The following is an 18,483-nucleotide window of genomic DNA, read 5'->3' on the forward strand; positions in this document are numbered from 1 at the left end:
CCACATAAACCCAACATTATCTTTGTAACATATACCGTCTAAAGTGTCAGACAGTATATCTATATAACATATACCGTCTAACGTGTCAGACAGTATCTATATAACATATACCGTCTAACGTGTCAGACAGTATATCTATATAACATATACCGTCTAACGTGTCAGACAGTATATCTATATAACATATACCGTCTAAAGTGTCAGACAGTATCTATATAACATATACCGTCTAACGTGTCAGACAGTATCTATATAACATATACCGTCTAACGTGTCAGACAGTATATCTATATAACATATACCGTCTAACGTGTCAGACAGTATCTATATAACATATACCGTCTAACGTGTCAGACAGTATATCTATATAACATATACCGTCTAACGTGTCAGACAGTATATCTATATAACATATACCGTCTAACGTGTCAGACAGTATATCTATATAACATATACCGTCTAACGTGTCAGACAGTAAATCTATATAACATATACCGTCTAACGTGTCAGACAGTATCTATATAACATATACCGTCTAAAGTGTCAGACAGTATATCTATATAACATATACCGTCTAACGTGTCAGACAGTATCTATATAACATATACCGTCTAACGTGTCAGACAGTATATCTATATAACATATACCGTCTAACGTGTCAGACAGTATATCTATATAACATATACCGTCTAAAGTGTCAGACAGTATCTATATAACATATACCGTCTAACGTGTCAGACAGTATCTATATAACATATACCGTCTAACGTGTCAGACAGTATATCTATATAACATATACTGTCTAACGTGTCAGACAGTATATCTATATAATATATACCGTCTAACGTGTCAGACAGTATATCTATATAACATATACCGTCTAACGTGTCAGACAGTATATCTATATAACATATACCGTCTAACGTGTCAGACAGTATATCTATATAACATATACCGTCTAACGTGTCAGACAGTATATCTATATAACATATACGGTCTAACGTGTCAGACAGTATATCTATATAACATATACTGTCTAAAGTGTCAGACAGTATCTATATAACATATACCGTCTAACGTGTCAGACAGTATATCTATATAACATATACCGTCTAAAGTGTCGAGACAGTATCTATATAACATATACCGTCTAACGTGTCAGACAGTATCTATATAACATATACCGTCTAAAGTGTCAGACAGTATATCTATATAACAATATCTATAAACTAATAGCATATGCCATTAGACAGTAAATATAAAACATACAGCGACATCTGAGATAATAAATATATACCATCATAATCAACACACACCTATGTTACCGTATATATTGATAACATCTCCACTTTGAACTGGGAAATTTTATATTAATGTCACAAAGATACACAGAGACACCTCGGTGAAATACCGCATATTATACACCAAAACATCAAATACATCTGTATATGAAATCGCTGCTGATTTTGTCTCATATACAAATAAGTATTACAAACTATATATGGCAAGTACCCAGGCTTAGAGGCGTCCCAGTATCACAGACAGATATCACCAATTACACAACGACGAAACTATGTCGGGCCTGCAAATCTTATAACGATCTGTAGACCTGTATATTGTCTCAGTGCTAGACAACGTCGTGATGAAAATGTAGTTGATGTTCCTTTAAGTTTCAAATTGAGACTATACAATGATGTAAGCACACATATATCACGATGAAGATAAACACTAGACTTATCTAGACTATCACTTAGTGTGTAATTGTGTACATAACATTCCCAATCAGATCAGGGAAATTAAAGTGTACAATATTATACGTAACACTCCCAATCAGATCAGGGAAATTAAAGTGTACAATATTATACGTAACACTCCCAATCAGATCAGGGAAATTAAAGTGTACAATATATACGTAATACCCCCAATCAGATCAGGGAAATTAAAGTGTACAATATTATAGTAATACTCCCAATCAGATCAGGGAAATTAAAGTGTACAATATTATACGTTAAACTCCCTATCAGATCAGGGAAATTAAAGTGTACAATATTATAGTAATACTCCCAATCAGATCAGGGAAATTAAAGTGTACAATATTATAGTAATACTCCCAATCAGATCAGGGAAATCAAAGTTTACAATATTATACGTAACACTCCCAATCAGATCAGGGAAATTAAAGTGTACAATATTATACGTAACACTTCAATCAGATCAGGGAAATTAAAGTGTACAATATTATAGTAATACTCCCAATCAGATCAGGGAAATTAAAGTGTACAATATTATACGTAACACTCCCAATCAGATCAGGGAAATTAAAGTGTACAATATTATACGTAACACTCCAATCAGATCAGGGAAATTAAAGTGTACAATATTATAGTATCATTCCCAATCAGATCCGGGAAATTAAAGTGTACAATATTATACGTAACACTCTCAATCAGATCAGGGAAATTAAAGTGTACAATATTATAGTAACATTCCCAATCAGATCCGGGAAATTAAAGTGTACAATATTATAGTAATACTCCCAATCAGATCAGGGAAATTAAAGTGTACAATATTATACGTAACACTCCAATCAGATCAGGGAAATTAAAGTGTACAATGTTATAGTAACATTCCCAATCAGATCCGGGAAATTAAAGTGTACAATATTATACGTAACACTCTCAATCAGATCAGGGAAATTAAAGTGTACAATATTATAGTAACACTCCCAATCAGATCAGGGAAATCAAAGTGTACAATATTATACGTAACACTCCAATCAGATCATGGAAATTAAAGTGTACAATATTATACGTAACACTCCAATCAGATCAGGGAAATTAAAGTGTACAATATTATACGTAACACTCCCTATCAGATCAGGGAAATTAAAGTGTACAATATTATACGTAACACTCCAATCAGATCAGGGAAATTAAAGTGTACAATATTATACGTAACACTCCAATCAGATCAGGGAAATTAAAGTGTACAATATTATACGTAACATTCCCAATCAGATCAGGGAAATTAAAGTGTACAATATTATACGTAACACTCCCTATCAGATCAGGGAAATTAAAGTGTACAATATTATACGTAACACTCCAATCAGATCAGGGAAATTAAAGTGTACAATATTATACGTAACACTCCCTATCAGATCAGGGAATACATCATTTTGTATCTCTCCACACGAAATATTACATGTTTACAAGCGAATGCATTGTAATGAAAAATAACACTCTTCCAGCCTAACTACAGAACACACATCTCTCTATACAATTGACCAATTAGAAAGTTCGATGCCAAACATCGATCACATAACTACATAACCTTCATTAGCCTTTACAATAATTCAAGAAACATGGTCTTTTGATGAATATGCTGGCAACATAAATGTCATTGAACGATAATGATAATATTTATAAAACCGTGTTCATTATTTAAATTCAATAATGCGATATATATAATATCTAAACATAATCAGAAAATTATTATATAAGCTTTAGTTTTATCGAGACCTAGTGATTTAGTCTTGTCATTGTGTAAGTAAATTATATAGTTTTAATTAAAATATAGCAACACATTTGGTTAAGAAATTAAAAAAAAATATTACGGTGGGAAATATCATGAATGATATCGAAGTAATGAAGCGGAGCAACGATATACATCGGGTGCCGTCAAGTAACCGTTCCGATATTGACACTACATATATAAATAACTTACCCATCCGATATCGACACCACTACATATATAGATAACTTTCCCATCCGATATCGACACCACTACAAAGTTCTATCGTTAATTCCCAACCAATCTTATCCAATTGTATGACACTTTACCAAAACTGTAGTCCATATCATATGCACACCCAGTATAAACATAATGTAGACATAAAACAAACATTTAGTTAAAATATTACAAAATCATACTATAACATGGACCCTGAAATACTCGTGGACATACTGTAGCTGTCATTGAATGTAAACAGCGTTTTGTTATTTTACTGTAAAATCTGACAGCCAATTCCAGAAGGCTCCGACATAAGTACGTTGTTCAAAAACAACAATAACACAAATCATTCATGGTACAAAACAATAACACAAATCATTTAAGGTACACACTTAATCGGGATGATATACCCATTAAAACCCAACAGAGTATCTCAATTTTCTGTATAGTCAGGTTTTTTTTTTAAATTTGTGATACAACTACCGCACGGACTTTACATACATTGTAATTACCGGATTTCCTAGTACATGTGCCATATTTTGTGACACTAACATAGGAGAAAAATCGCCTCCTTGACTGGTCTGAAGCTCCAAATATCTTAACTTAGAACCATCTATATCGGTTAAGACCTAATTAGGCACAGGTATCACAATAGGACCAGCTAGAGCCCGCCATGTTATTACAGAATACCTTAACAAATCGATGTGATGTTACTGGATTTACGTATATAAGTCGTCTCTCTAGGAGCAATAATGAAAGATTCATCCATGACAGACAAGGTAAACATTACAGTATGTCAGGTCACAAAGGGTCAACATAGTACAGCCCGTCAGGTCACAAAGGGTCAACATAGTACAGCCCGTCAGGTCACAAAGGGTCAACATAGTACAGCCCGTCAGGTCACAAAGGGTCAACATAGTACAGCCCGTCAGGTCACAAAGGGTCAACATAGTACAGCCAGTCAGGTCACAAAGGGTCAACATAGTACAGCCAGTCAGGTCACACAGGGTCAACATAGTACAGTCAGTCCGGTCACAAATGGTCAACATAGTACAGCCCGTCAGTTCACAAAGGGTCAACATAGTACAGCCAGTCAGGTTACACAGGGTCAACATAGTACAGCCAGTCAGGTCACACAGGGTCAACATAGTACAGCCAGTCAGGTCACAAAGGGTCAACATAGTACAGCCCGTCAGGTCACAAAGGGTCAACATAGTACAGCCCGTCAGGTCACAAAGGGTCAACATAGTACAGCCCGTCAGGTCACAAAGGGTCAACATAGTACAGTCAGTCAGGTCACACAGGGTCAACATAGTACAGTCAGTCAGGTTACACACGGTCAACAGAGAACAACCAGTCAGGACACAAATGTAGGCCAGCTGTTCCATTAATCACATTCCTCTACCTTAACTGACGACGCAGTTGATACAACATTCAGCCCTAGACTAGATCACACAATTTCAAAAATCTTAAATATATCGCGAAGGTGAAGCATTTGTAGACGTATTTATATAAACATATATGTCTTGATATGACAGCGGTGGTGCTTACACATTTTTCACATAATTTACTTATATACATGCACGCATTGGTACTCTCTCACACGCGACATGTTTAAATGACCTAGAGAGTGTGTTTATAAACAATAATGATCTGATCATCATATATTTCAATAAACAATCCAACCCACACAGCGAGCGAGGCACTCATAAACTGAATTCAGAGGACATGGAAACTTGTATGTCAAAACATATTTCATATGGCAACATGGTTATTATCACAAGTCAGATGATTGTTAGTTAAATCCTTTTTATACATGTAATATATATAATGTTATGATCTGCAGAGACATATTTCACCTTGACAGTCATCCTCGCTATCATTCAAAACATACAACAAACGGAGCAAATCAAATTATACCCAATAATTACACAACGAAACTGTCAAAATAATATTACCCTACAGCTACACTGTTCTTATATATATAATTCAACCTTACACCTTCACTTTTAGGGAAGGACAACCTTGAAGCGTCAATATATAAAACTGAACCCTACATATTCACTAGTCAGTGTAGAGTTCGTCTCACAACTTCAGCATTAATTATGATTTAATGTGAGGAGTGACATTTACAGGTATATTGGTACCACAACAAAGGAGACAAGGCTTTAGTTACCATGTTAAGGAGGTAGGTCCATATCTCATGATAGGGAAAGTTTAATTATCAACACTCGAGTAAATTGATCATTGTTGTAATCGGTATACACCTGTATATATTTTAATGATTAAAACCAATGTCATCATATTTTACTATAATTCTTCAGATATTATTGATAAAGTAGTAAACATGTATATTATACATATACACTGATGATGAAGATCAGTTCTTGTAACCAGGCAATGTATACATTATTTATTGATACAATTATGAAAATAAGTTCCAAGTGTCTCTCCCAAATGACAATGTGGTGAGGAATTCCAGCATTTGATGTAGAATCTCTCGTCATTGTTCCTTTCCGTTGTCATTGATGGGTTTGTTGTACCGAGACCGCTCATCCTCAGTAATATTGTCTATGTAGTGCTGTCACGAAGAAATGCCATTTCAGTTGGCGACAGACCATCGATACTAAGCAGTACACAGTACTCCATCATATACAGGTGTGCCTCAGGTCCTTAACACTCGCATGTGCGACACGTGAATCAGGTCATGTAGGGCGAGGTGATGCATGCGCATCAGTTCTACAGATATGGCACGTGCAACCTGAACTGCATCAAAGACAGCACCAATAGCGCAGATTTGACCTTGTGTTGACTGTCACGAAGGTCACATTGGAGTCACAGAATCTGGTGAGTCAACTTTTGGCAACACAAAGAAAGTTGTCATTGGGTCTTTACCTTTGACTTTTGTTAGACCTTTTTTCTGGATGTTGAATCCCTTATCAAAAAGGAACTGAGCTGTGATCTCTGGGACCTAAATGTAAATACAGTCTAATTAACAGAAGCATGACTTCCTAATATTGTTGGCATAATAAAGTAATCATAAAAATAAATTTACCAAATAATGGGATCGAAACAAATTACTAGATATAGTTGGAAAATCACAATATGATGAGTATACATTCTTCATCACTAACACACTCTTCCCATAACTATGTTTTCCCACCCCCGTCAGAAACTATAACATGCAAACCCGTATTTCACAGATTAACATCATCATACAAACCTGTGCTTTACAGATTAACCTCAGCAAACAAACCTGTATTTTACAAATTATCCAAGAATACATAGCTGTATTTTACAGATTTACCTCAGAATACAAACCTGTATTTTACAAATTACCCTCAGCAACGTACCTGTATTTTCCCCATTTCTCCTGAGCTGTCCATGCGACTGGCAACATTGACTGTGTCCCCCCAGATATCATACTGTGGTTTTCTGGCTCCTATAACACCAGCTATAACCGGTCCATGGTTTACACCTGTATAAAGACACATTAGAAACCTATATTTGTCACCACATTGGTGGAGGGCTAGTGATAAAGTGTCGGTACACCTTAACCACTCGGCCACCGCGGTCCCTACCTATATTTGTCACCACATTACTACCATTCACCAAAAAGGCATCTGGTGTTATAATAGAAATGTTGTGTAAGAAAGGTAATTGTTATGGATCACTGATTCAAAAGTAACCAAACTCAAACTTTCGGACTAGTTTATGGTTGTTTCGTCATTATGCCTAAATTGGGAATTTTACGTTAACAATGACAGTGACTCGTCACCTTTTCAAATCCAACAATTGTTGCATGGAATTTTTGTTTCCACTTCTTTTTGATAATACAAAACGTTCCCAAAGACTTGAGTTGAATCGTAATTATAAACTCATTCAATGAAATGATGGACCAATTACAAATTCTGAATGGAGTCTGATGGACCAATGATTAATTCTTCAAGGAGTCTGATAGACCAATTATCAATTCTTCAAGGAGTCTGATAAACCATTAACAAATTCTGAATGGATTATGAAATAACCAGAGACATTCCGTATAAAATAGCAGTCTCATAGACTCAGGAGAAATAAAGCCACTGCATGGGAAAACAAATAAATGGAATGGGACATCGCCACAGTAGACGGACAAACTACTGGCGTAATCATAACATTTTACCTCCATGACTAATCCTTCCCCTGTAAATAGCAATTTAATAATGACAACCTTGAAAACTGTAATTTATCAATATTGCCTCACCTATCCTGAGTTTAAATTGGTTGAGTGTATGCGTGTTGATCTCGTCAAGTCTCTTCATCATACGTAAAGCAAATGTTGTCATGGTAACTATGTTATTTCGTCTCTCTGTAGGATCCATGATATTCTCACGGCCCGGCTGTAGACCAGTGGCTGCCATATATGTACTTCCTATAGTCTTTATCTTCTCAACCGTGGAGAACTCTGTCAGGTACAGCAGCTGGGGATAAACAAGGTAAATTGGTCACGTGATACAGATAGGTCTGACACAAAGCTCTACTGGCGGTTAGGCAATCAAGAATAGTAAACAACGCGATTATTTTTTCGCCCATCATACACATACAAACATAGACGAGTTGTATAAAAGAAGTTCCAGTTCACTCTCGTTTCGGAATTCAAGCACGTGCTATTTGTCAAACCCCAATTTAAGAGTTTACAGAGAAATCTTAAACAGGTAAAACGGGTGACAATTCTGTGAATGATGGGATTGTACCACAATCATTACGTGTATAACTAAAGGTAAAACAATCATCTTAGAGGAATCGATATACAAACGTTAAATGTTGTAAGGCTACTATTTACCTGGTCGAACTCAGCGATGATCTCGTTTAGAACTCGGATACATTCCAGACCGTTTCGATTGGCCGCACTCTGCTGGTAAAAGTCCTGGAAATTGGGTATCGACGCAAACATGACAGACACACACCCGTATGTCTCACTGTACATGTCCTGTGGATATATAATAAGTATTAACACTCATGTCTCACTGTACATGTCCTGTGGAGTAAAAATATGTATTAAAACTCATGTCTCACTGTACATGTCCTGTGGATATTAAATAAATATCAAAACTCATGTCTCACTGTACATGTCCTGTGGATATTAAATAAATATCAAAACTCATGTCTCACTGTACATGTCCTGTGGATGATAAAATAAGTATCAAAACTCATGTCTCACTGTACATATCCTGTGGATATAAAATAAGTATTAAAACTCATGTCTCACTGTACATGTCCTGTGGATATAAAATAAGTATTAACATTCATGTCTCACTGTACATGTCCTGTTGGTGATATATAAGTATTAAAACTCATGTCTCACTGTACATCCATGCTCTGTATGTGAAAACTACCTTTTTGTATTACCAATCTTTGATATATCATTACTGAGCCAAGTTGTAAAGGGTACAGGGTGAAAATCCAATAGACAGCAAAAGGTATACAGCAATAATCGATATACATAAAGAGACACTAAACATATCAATTGGTAACTATGATTTCATTATTTGTAAATTCTACTATATCAGACATATACTGTATACACAATCTGTATACTCACGTCGTCTTTACGGTTACTTCTGATGAAGTAATCGGCCACGTGCTGCGGGAGAATATTCTGTAGTAATTGTTTGTTGACCTCTGCTGTGACCTTGACATTTTCTGTGTCCTCGTTGAACTGTCGCCTCCACAAGAAATCTAGTCTGTTAGTATACTCTACCTAGAAACAACAACAAACCAAATACAGTCAGAAAATCAAACTAAATACGGTCAGAAAATCAAACCAAATACGGTCAGAAAATCAAACCAAATAGAGTCAGAAAATCAAACCAAATACAGTCAGAAAATCAAACTAAATCCAGTCAGAAAATCAAACTAAATACAGTCAGAAAATCAAACTAGATAGTCAGAAAATCAAACCAAATACAGTCAGAAAATCAAACTAAATACAGTCAGAAAATCAAACTAAATACAGTCAGAAAATCAAATTAGATAGTCAGAAAATCAAACCAAATACGGTCAGAAAATCAAACTAAATACGGTCAGAAAATCAAACTAGATACGGTCAGAAAATCAAACTAGATAGTCAGAAAATCATAAAAGGTAACGTAATACTGATTTGGACTAAAAAAAGAAGAAGACGTTTCGGTACTTCAGGATGATTTTTCGGTTCTTCAGCAGGACGTTTCCGTACATCAGAACGATGTTTCGATACTTTGTAATAATATGTTTCGGTAACTCGTTTATGTATCATAGAAACAGTTTATCTATATCTATTAACTACAAGTTTACGTTCGTTTTTTAAATACAATTTTCGATGGCTGAATGGATTTAGACGTATTGTCAGTTGAAAATTGGTCGATTAATTTGAACTGTCAAGCTCTCCATTGTCATTTTGAAAGCTTGATAATAATATTTATTAAACAAAACAAAAACAATTATGATCGGGGTCGTTATCCATGCTACTCCGTCAAATACAATTAAAAGAAGTAAAGCTAGCGTCAACAGTCGTTTCGTACTTTAAGATAATTATAACAAGAAAATGTCGATAGGATAAAAATGCTCCCGCTGACACTTGACACCCCAAAACACAGTTTGATGTTTAGGTAGTTACATTGCATCCGGGCACTGAATGCATTGCTAGGTACAAGAATTACACATAAACAGTGTCGCGCTTAATTCCCAGCTAGACGGAAAAAGTAACATTTGTTTCATATTAAGTCCGATTAATCGTCAATTCTCATTATAGAAACCATGCGTTGAGATGCTCTGGCTTGTGTATATAGTTATAAAACAGGTTTGGTGATAATGATATTGTCATTATTGAGCAACATGGAGTTTACCACAAATCTTGACGTCGCCTTAGCCGCCGCCGGAAAAGTAACATATTTGTGTCGCTCCAATACCGTCGCACGCAAGACAAAACACAAGAGATGTCTTAGACGTAGTGCTGTTTGTTTAACAACAATTAATAGTACCTACATGTACTGATTTTTTTTTATATCTGAAGAAAATATGTCCAAATACCGAAACGACAAAGCATCTTGAATTTAATCATTATTAAGTCTACGTTCTGAACAGGTCGGTTAACAAGTAGAGGATAGCCCGTAGGTGCGGCTTTGACTTATCTGTCGGTCACGGAAGAATAAGGTCAGGTAGAGGACAGAGAGTAGATGTGAATTAGACTTACCTGTCAATCAAGGAATTAGCTCAGGTATATGTCAGAGAGTAGATGTGAATTAGACTTACCTGTCGGTCAGGGAAAAATAGGTCAGGTAGAGGACAGAAAGTAGGTGTGACTTAGACTTACCTGTCGGTCAAGGAAGAATAAGGTCAGGTAGAGGACAGAGGGTACATGTGACTTAGACTTACCTGTCGGTCAAGGAAGAATAAGGTCAGGTAGAGGACAGCCAATAAGAGTGATGTTGTGATGGCTATATCCAGAGGAGGCACACTGCTGAATCTGTGATAAGTTAATAGGTATTTAGTATGTAATGTTCTCTTATAGATACTCGAAAATGATGAATACACGCCGAAAACACTGAATGTATAAAGTCAATTAGAAAGGGAATTGTGAACTCCGAGTTATTGCCTCTCTGTCAACACTTCAACTCCTATATACAATAGGTATGATGAATTGTCCGGGAGAAGACAGAAGGAAGTTCTATAACGTGTCTATCAAATTTACATGAATGAAATTTGCTTAAAATATACTATCTAGGTTTTCTTATTACCCAATTTGTTTTACTTGTTTTGGGCTGGCATTAGACAAGCTGTCACACAGATATAGAATGGTTGTTCATCTCACTTTAGATTTAATCTCCTCCTAAACCTCACATAATTAAGAGGCTACCGTCATTTGTTTTGAAAATCATCCTAACAGCGGTCACAGACCAATTAACGTAAAAATGCATTTCCGTTATCAAACATGAAACAAGACAAATACACTAACAAGACCTTAAAAGGAATATAAAAACTAGCATACCATTAGAACAATCATGTTATACACACGCTAGTTATGGTAACAGCAAAACTTACTGCATATGTAAATCTGTCCCAAACACTGGTATTAGGTGGAACACCAGATTGTATGTCACCATGACAACCAGCATGATAGCCATTTTGATGAGGTAGCCAATCTGCAGAAAGACACACGTGGACGCAAGGCCAAGGAGGCTGATGTGTGTCCAGTACTGTAAAATAGATATAAACGTACGGTAGTGACTTATATATAACATTTAGGCCAAGGGGACCGATGTGTGTCCAGTACTGTAAAATAGATATAAACGTATGGTAGTGTATGTCATAAGACTGACAATATCAGAATGATTCTGTACCCACAAACAGAAATGGAAAATTACATAGCATCAAGGCAAACATAAAAAAGCTAGTCAACAATGTTATATATTGACAAAAGTACAGGTATAAAATTGCCACTCACCACAGGTGCTCCATGAAATATCACCTTTTCTGTAGCATTGGCCAGAGATTCGTTGGCCGTCAGCATACAGTTATCACAGTTCTCATAGTCCACCTGAAATCAGACAGGCATGCTTAGACTGAGATCACAAAGGTAAAAATCTAACATCACTTGTTGAAACCCCATGTATACTTCACATTCCAATGATATGTAGACATGTAAACAATAGCTGATATGTCAATAATAGTAGATATGTCAATAACAGGTAGATATGACGATAATAGGTAGATATGTCAATAATAGGTAGATATGTCAATAATAGGTAGATATGTCAATAATAGGTAGATATGTCGATGATAGTTAGATATGTCAATAATAGGTAGAAATGTCAATAATACGTAGAAATGTCAATAATAGGTAGATATGGCAATAATAGGTAGATATGTCGATGATAGTTAGATATGTCAATAATAGGTAGAAATGTCAATAATATGTAGAAATGTCAATAATAGATAGATATGGCAATAATAGGTAGATATGTCAATAACAGGTAGATATGTCAATAATAGGTAGATATGGCAATAATTGGTAGATATTTCAATAATATTGAGATATGTCAATAATAGGTAGATATGTCGATGATAGTTAGATATGTCAATCATAGGTAGATATGTCAATAATAGGTAGATATGTCAATAATAGGTAGATATATCAATAATATGTAGATATGTCAATAATATTGGGATATGTCAATAATATTGAGAAATGTCAATAATAGGTAGAAATGTCAATAATAGGTAGAAATGTCAATAATAGGTAGACAAAAGATATACAATGAGGCTGTTATAATGATATGAGTGCTTTTTCTTGTAACCTTAAGATGCAGTTAAAAAATATCAGTGATTTATAAGAGGTTAAATATAGGAGAAAAATACTGACCACATTGATGACGGTGGACACACATACTACGGCCACACACAGAATGGCCAGTATGACCCGCACCAGAGCACTCCTCTTGGTCAGGCCAGACAAGTGGGCTAATATTCCGATGATCACCCCTTTGTCTTCGGAGATCTGAAATATATATGTTTTATCCTGACTTTATAACAATTTAATTGGTCGCTGTACCAGCCATATTGTGGGGGGTTGCACATGGGCATACATAATAAGTCTACTTTGATTGGCTCGCTAGCATACGCAGTGGTAGGATCCTTTTGTCTGTGTTTCCCATTAGTTTGTTGGTCAATTTCAGAAAGGCGTCAGGAGCGACGTTGCAAAAGAGTTACCAATTCTCTATCATGGTGTCGTTACAATACCAGTCGTGTTCTACATATAGATACAGGTACTGACAGATAAAGGGAGATGTCATGAGATACACCCAACTAAAATGAACCACCATACTTCTTATTACACTAAATCTGGTAATAAAAATCAAGAGTAAAAAACAAATATCGAAAGATGAAAATTATAAAATAGCATGCTTCATGGCTAAAAGACACACACACATATTACAGTACAGTTCTCTGTTCACAAGCGAAGTTTTTTTTAAAATAATTCTCCATTAATCAATGGTGTCAATGTAGAACCATTGTTAGTGATGCTATATCACACCCGACATTTAGGGAGAATCGTCTGATATGGTATTGATGATGTAATACCAACAGAAATATAGCGGATTGGTTATAAATAACATATACATCATATTCAAATAACATCATTGGCAACAATCTATGTTACCATGGTAACTTACCAGGTAGTCTCCGATGAAGCAGATAAATATCACAGATAAAAAGAACGCTAAGCCAACGCTAACACTTCCATACCAGGTGTCGTGTAAGACCCTGAAACACGAATAAGGCAACATAAACCATTCTGGCATCATTTTTTTTTTTTTTTTTTATACTTTTATGAACTTTTTATCAATGCCGTCCACATTTTACAATATCTTCTCGAATGAGTTTTTTACTCATCCACATTCAAAAGCGAGAATGCATCATTTTTCATTTATCTTCTCCTATTCACACCACTCTCCCGTTACTTGAGTTTACATAATGGCATTAGGCCGAATATTATCCTGTCGTTTGCTCACACTTGCATACCTACAAGGGTTCGCATACATATACCCTAACACGAAAACATGTACAAATGCATACATTATATTCTTATGTTACTGCATGGTAACAAAATACTATACTCAATAAAATATTAAACGTATATCTCTTTTAATACAATATTTCATAACATTTTCAGTCAGACGCTGTTTGATCTACACGCGATCACGTGATATTCCATTTAACATTCAATAACACTCATCAACAGTGATAAAACATGGTATTTCACGTTCGTGAGAGTTTTCTGTGATTTGTTGGACACATATCGTCAAGTTGCGCGAGAATGCAATATGATTTTTATCGAAGATGCAGTATTTTCAAAGCTATGGTGAATATTAAGGAATGAAAATGAAAATTTAAGTGTCGTTTTATCATACCTTAAACATTTTATCATACCTTAAACGTTTCATCATACCTTAAACGTTTCATCATACCTTGAACATTGTGTGTCCTGGTTTATATACCAAAATCAACACGAAGTTCCTTAATTGTATATTATAACATTTTACTAGTGAAATGCCAGAAATGTTGAACTTGATAAAACGCTTTCATCATCACTAGTTATGATCCAACATTTGTCTCTAACCAATCAGAACAGTGTCTTTTTTTTAATGAAATCTGCCGAATTTTCGTTTCGGATCCAAGTGAAACGAAGTTAGTGAAAGTGGTTATTTTGATGCACTTTTAAATTACTCATTAAACAACATTTAATCAAGTACAACTTATAATGTAAGGGCAGTAAATGTTAAAACTACATTGAACAGCTCACTTAAGACGGTGCCGCTTGTTGTCAAGCGTGACGTCATAAGGCTACGCTGTAAAGTGTTTGCTATCTATTCTCGCCATTTTCGACGCCTCATTTTTCATCCTCCTTTTTTCGTCTTTACGAAATGAAATAAATAGATAAATGCATGATTTCCTTTAACTACAACACATATCACTCTCCTGACAGGATAAACTAATACTTTTCGTTCATGAAAAATATAGACAATGTGTCATACTCGTAATAAATGATATATTAAACTATTCAATATCCCCTATGTTTAAATAACACATACTATAAAGGTACACCTGTATGACCTATGATCTACCCTAAAGACATGATGACCTGTATGGTCTGTGACCTACCCTAAAGAGAGGACGACCTTTATGGCCTATGACCTACATTAAAAGACAGGATAACATATGACCTACCCTAAAGACAGGATGACCCATGACCTACCCTAAAGACAGGATGACCTGTATGACTTGTACAGCTACAAAGATACCGGCGATACACAGTACACCGATCCTGAAGGAGGGATTTGGTCTCTTGGAGTACTCCTTTTCCATCCCATTTTTAAACGTCAGTAGTAGCCAGTTAAAATCTCCCTCAGACTTCCAGGAACTGCCAAACAAATATTACACAATGAAATAATTGTCGATATTATGTTAATAGAGTATTATATGTGAAATCATACAAATACGATAATAAAACAACGAGGAAATATCGCGTTCTCAAGTGACAAGAAAAACACCCGGTGTCCCGTATAAGAAAAACATCTAGTGTCCCGTACAAGGAAAACACCCGGTGTACCGTACAAGAAAAACACCCGGTGTCCTGTACAAGAAAAACATCTAGTGTCCCGTACAAGGAAAACACCCGGTGCCCCGTACAAGAAAAACACCCGGTGTCCTGTACAAAAAAAACAACATCAAGTGCCCCGTACAAGGAAAACACCCGGTGCCCCGTACAAGAAAAACACCCGGTGTCCTGTACAAAAAAAAAAACATCAAGTGCCCCGTACAAGGAAAACACCCGGTGCCCCGTACAAGAAAAACACCCGGTGTCCTGTACAAAAAAAACAACATCAAGTGCCCCGTACAAGGAAAACACCCGGTGTCCCGTACAAGGACTATTCCTAATGTGAAAATGATGGTGACCAAACATATTCCTAAAATTCTCAACAAAATTAAGTCATTCGCGCGAATGATATAGGTTTTTCAACAGTATTTGCGATATCAAAAAGGACTGTCATTGTAAACCTAGCTGACGTTTTGTAATTATATTATTGACATGTTTGACTATATAGTATACCTTTTCTTTCCTAGATCCTTGGACTTCCTTGCTAACTCCGCATTGACCTCTCCTTGGAACTGCTGACTCATGGCCACCACGCTGAGGATAAAACGGGAGTTAAACCCCTGCTTGACTAGAAATCACCAGATTGTGGTTATTTTAGTCCTATCAAAACAGTTCTTATTAATCATTGTTAATGTTTACTACAGACAAAACATTACAATATCATTTCGACCTCAGGGGGCCTGTATTGCTCACCTGGTAATTCAGTGACAAACCATTATCATTGAAGTAATATTGTAAATTATATATTCCTCAGTCTGCCAGTCAGTACCATACTTTACTGTTAACACTTGCCTTAACCTAACATTAAGCTTTATGGTTCCAAAGAAGATAAAAGGAAATTAAAAACAAAAAACATAAACATTAATAACCACAACTTTGACTTCCTTTATTGGGACTTGCCCCTACGCCTCTATTAAATAGGCTTTCTGTTAAACTCCATTAACTTCTTGTTGCACTCCTTGTGAGACGGTTTCGTCTTTTATAAAATATTGGATCACCTTCAGCCAATAATCATCGACACCAAATAAAAAAATCAATCAGGCCATCCCGACGAAGAGGTTTAAATGGTTTATCTTCAACATCGCTTTTAGGCACTGCCTCTCCAACCCATGAGAAGACAGACCCACCTTTCATACAAAATGTATTCCCCTTCCTCAAAAAGGATTCAGGCCAAATTAAGACGAAATCACATTCCCTTTCCACCAAGGATGACTTACACTAAATTTGGATATACTCCTGTTATTCGTACAGATGAAAAGAAAAGAAAATATATAGCTATTATCAATAGGGCTACAGGGGACCAGTCCTGTCGTTATACAAAATTGATTTCTCTTTGCCCAATGATGCCCAAATATGTAATCTGGACAACATTCTGTCATTCCTACAAAAGAAGAAGTAGATTGATGAATTTGATAAATTTTCCCAATTGGACCCAGTGCTTAAGGACCACGGGGTCACAGACTTACAGTTTCAGTAAAATTGATTTCCCCTTACCCAAGGACAGTTCAGACCAAATTCGCATAGAATCCTGCCATTCCATTATTTTAAATGCAATATTTCAAGGCCAGACTCACTGTTCCGTTTCCGTTAAAATTAGTCATACCAGATATCGACCAAATCCTTTCAAGCCTACAAAAGAAGTATGATTTCAAAGCATTTGCTGTATTTCCCCTATTGGACCACGTTCCTCAGACTCCGGGGATCACTCCCACCATTTGTATACTTACATATATATCCTCTTCCCTTAAGAATGCAGATATGAGTGATACCCATGGAGGTCGGTGATAGTAAGCCCCTCTTCCAACTAAGCTCAAGCCCTACCATTTATATGAAATAAATCCCCACTGTCCAAGTGATGCTTCCAATCAAATTAAGTTAAATTCCAGTAAGAGAACTTGTTGACGTACAGACGACTGCTGTCACGATACGACATAATCTCACCTCGGTTCTTACTGTTGACAACATTCACAGAGATACCTACCTTTGGTCATCGACGATGGAGTTGAGGACCAAGTTAGAATCAAGAAATGCCAAGCTCTACAACAACAAGCGGTATAACAATGTTCTGTAACCACAGTAACTATTATATATGTATGTTAATACGCGGTACCACATACCAGTTCTGTATCAAATTATCAGTTATAGTATTACTGAAACAGTGACAACCATTACATACGAAACAATACTATTCAACAGCTACAACGTACAAAAATGTACCATCAAAACGTTTATACATGACATCTACATTCTTTGATAATCATCGTTTTACATAATGAATACCACTTTTTATAGGAAAAATGTATAACCTACAGATATGTTAACGTTAATCTGTTTAGTCATATCAAAAGATAATTGTGACATTTATTGTAATATGACATCAAAAACTAAGCTAATAGCATTGGCAATAAACAGTGTCACTATAAAACATATACATTGCTTTAATAACTATGATTTATATTCGATGAGGTGTTACGATGGCTACGATGGTAATGTGACATTGCTATAGTAACTAGGACATTACTATATTGAGGTGTTACTATAGTAACTGTGACATTACTATATTGAGGTGTTACTAT

At 35.8% G+C, this 18,483-nt stretch overlaps 1 protein-coding gene across 2 annotated transcripts in view; it reads right to left on the minus strand.

Annotated features, from left to right (window-relative positions):
• Positions 1 to 1,118: 1,118 nt before the first annotated feature.
• The window catches only part of LOC117337564 (adenylate cyclase type 2-like), a 69,203-nt gene continuing 51,838 nt past the window's right edge, over positions 1,119 to 18,483 (minus strand). For both annotated transcript variants that reach the window (XM_033898600.1, XM_033898599.1), the window contains 13 exons: positions 17,889 to 17,944; positions 16,361 to 16,441; positions 15,506 to 15,670; positions 13,923 to 14,013; positions 13,112 to 13,246; positions 12,194 to 12,286; positions 11,791 to 11,945; positions 11,125 to 11,215; positions 9,314 to 9,472; positions 8,555 to 8,701; positions 7,976 to 8,192; positions 7,086 to 7,210; positions 1,119 to 6,703 (listed from right to left, as the gene is read on the minus strand). In XM_033898600.1, the coding sequence (XP_033754491.1) occupies positions 6,557 to 6,703; positions 7,086 to 7,210; positions 7,976 to 8,192; positions 8,555 to 8,701; positions 9,314 to 9,472; positions 11,125 to 11,215; positions 11,791 to 11,945; positions 12,194 to 12,286; positions 13,112 to 13,246; positions 13,923 to 14,013; positions 15,506 to 15,670; positions 16,361 to 16,441; positions 17,889 to 17,944 (1,662 nt within the window). In that variant the 3' untranslated portion in view covers positions 1,119 to 6,556. The remainder of the gene's footprint in view (positions 6,704 to 7,085; positions 7,211 to 7,975; positions 8,193 to 8,554; positions 8,702 to 9,313; positions 9,473 to 11,124; positions 11,216 to 11,790; positions 11,946 to 12,193; positions 12,287 to 13,111; positions 13,247 to 13,922; positions 14,014 to 15,505; positions 15,671 to 16,360; positions 16,442 to 17,888; positions 17,945 to 18,483) is intronic.

This window comes from Pecten maximus, chromosome 11, assembly GCF_902652985.1.
Source record: "Pecten maximus chromosome 11, xPecMax1.1, whole genome shotgun sequence".
Lineage (NCBI taxonomy): Eukaryota > Metazoa > Mollusca > Bivalvia > Pectinida > Pectinidae > Pecten > Pecten maximus.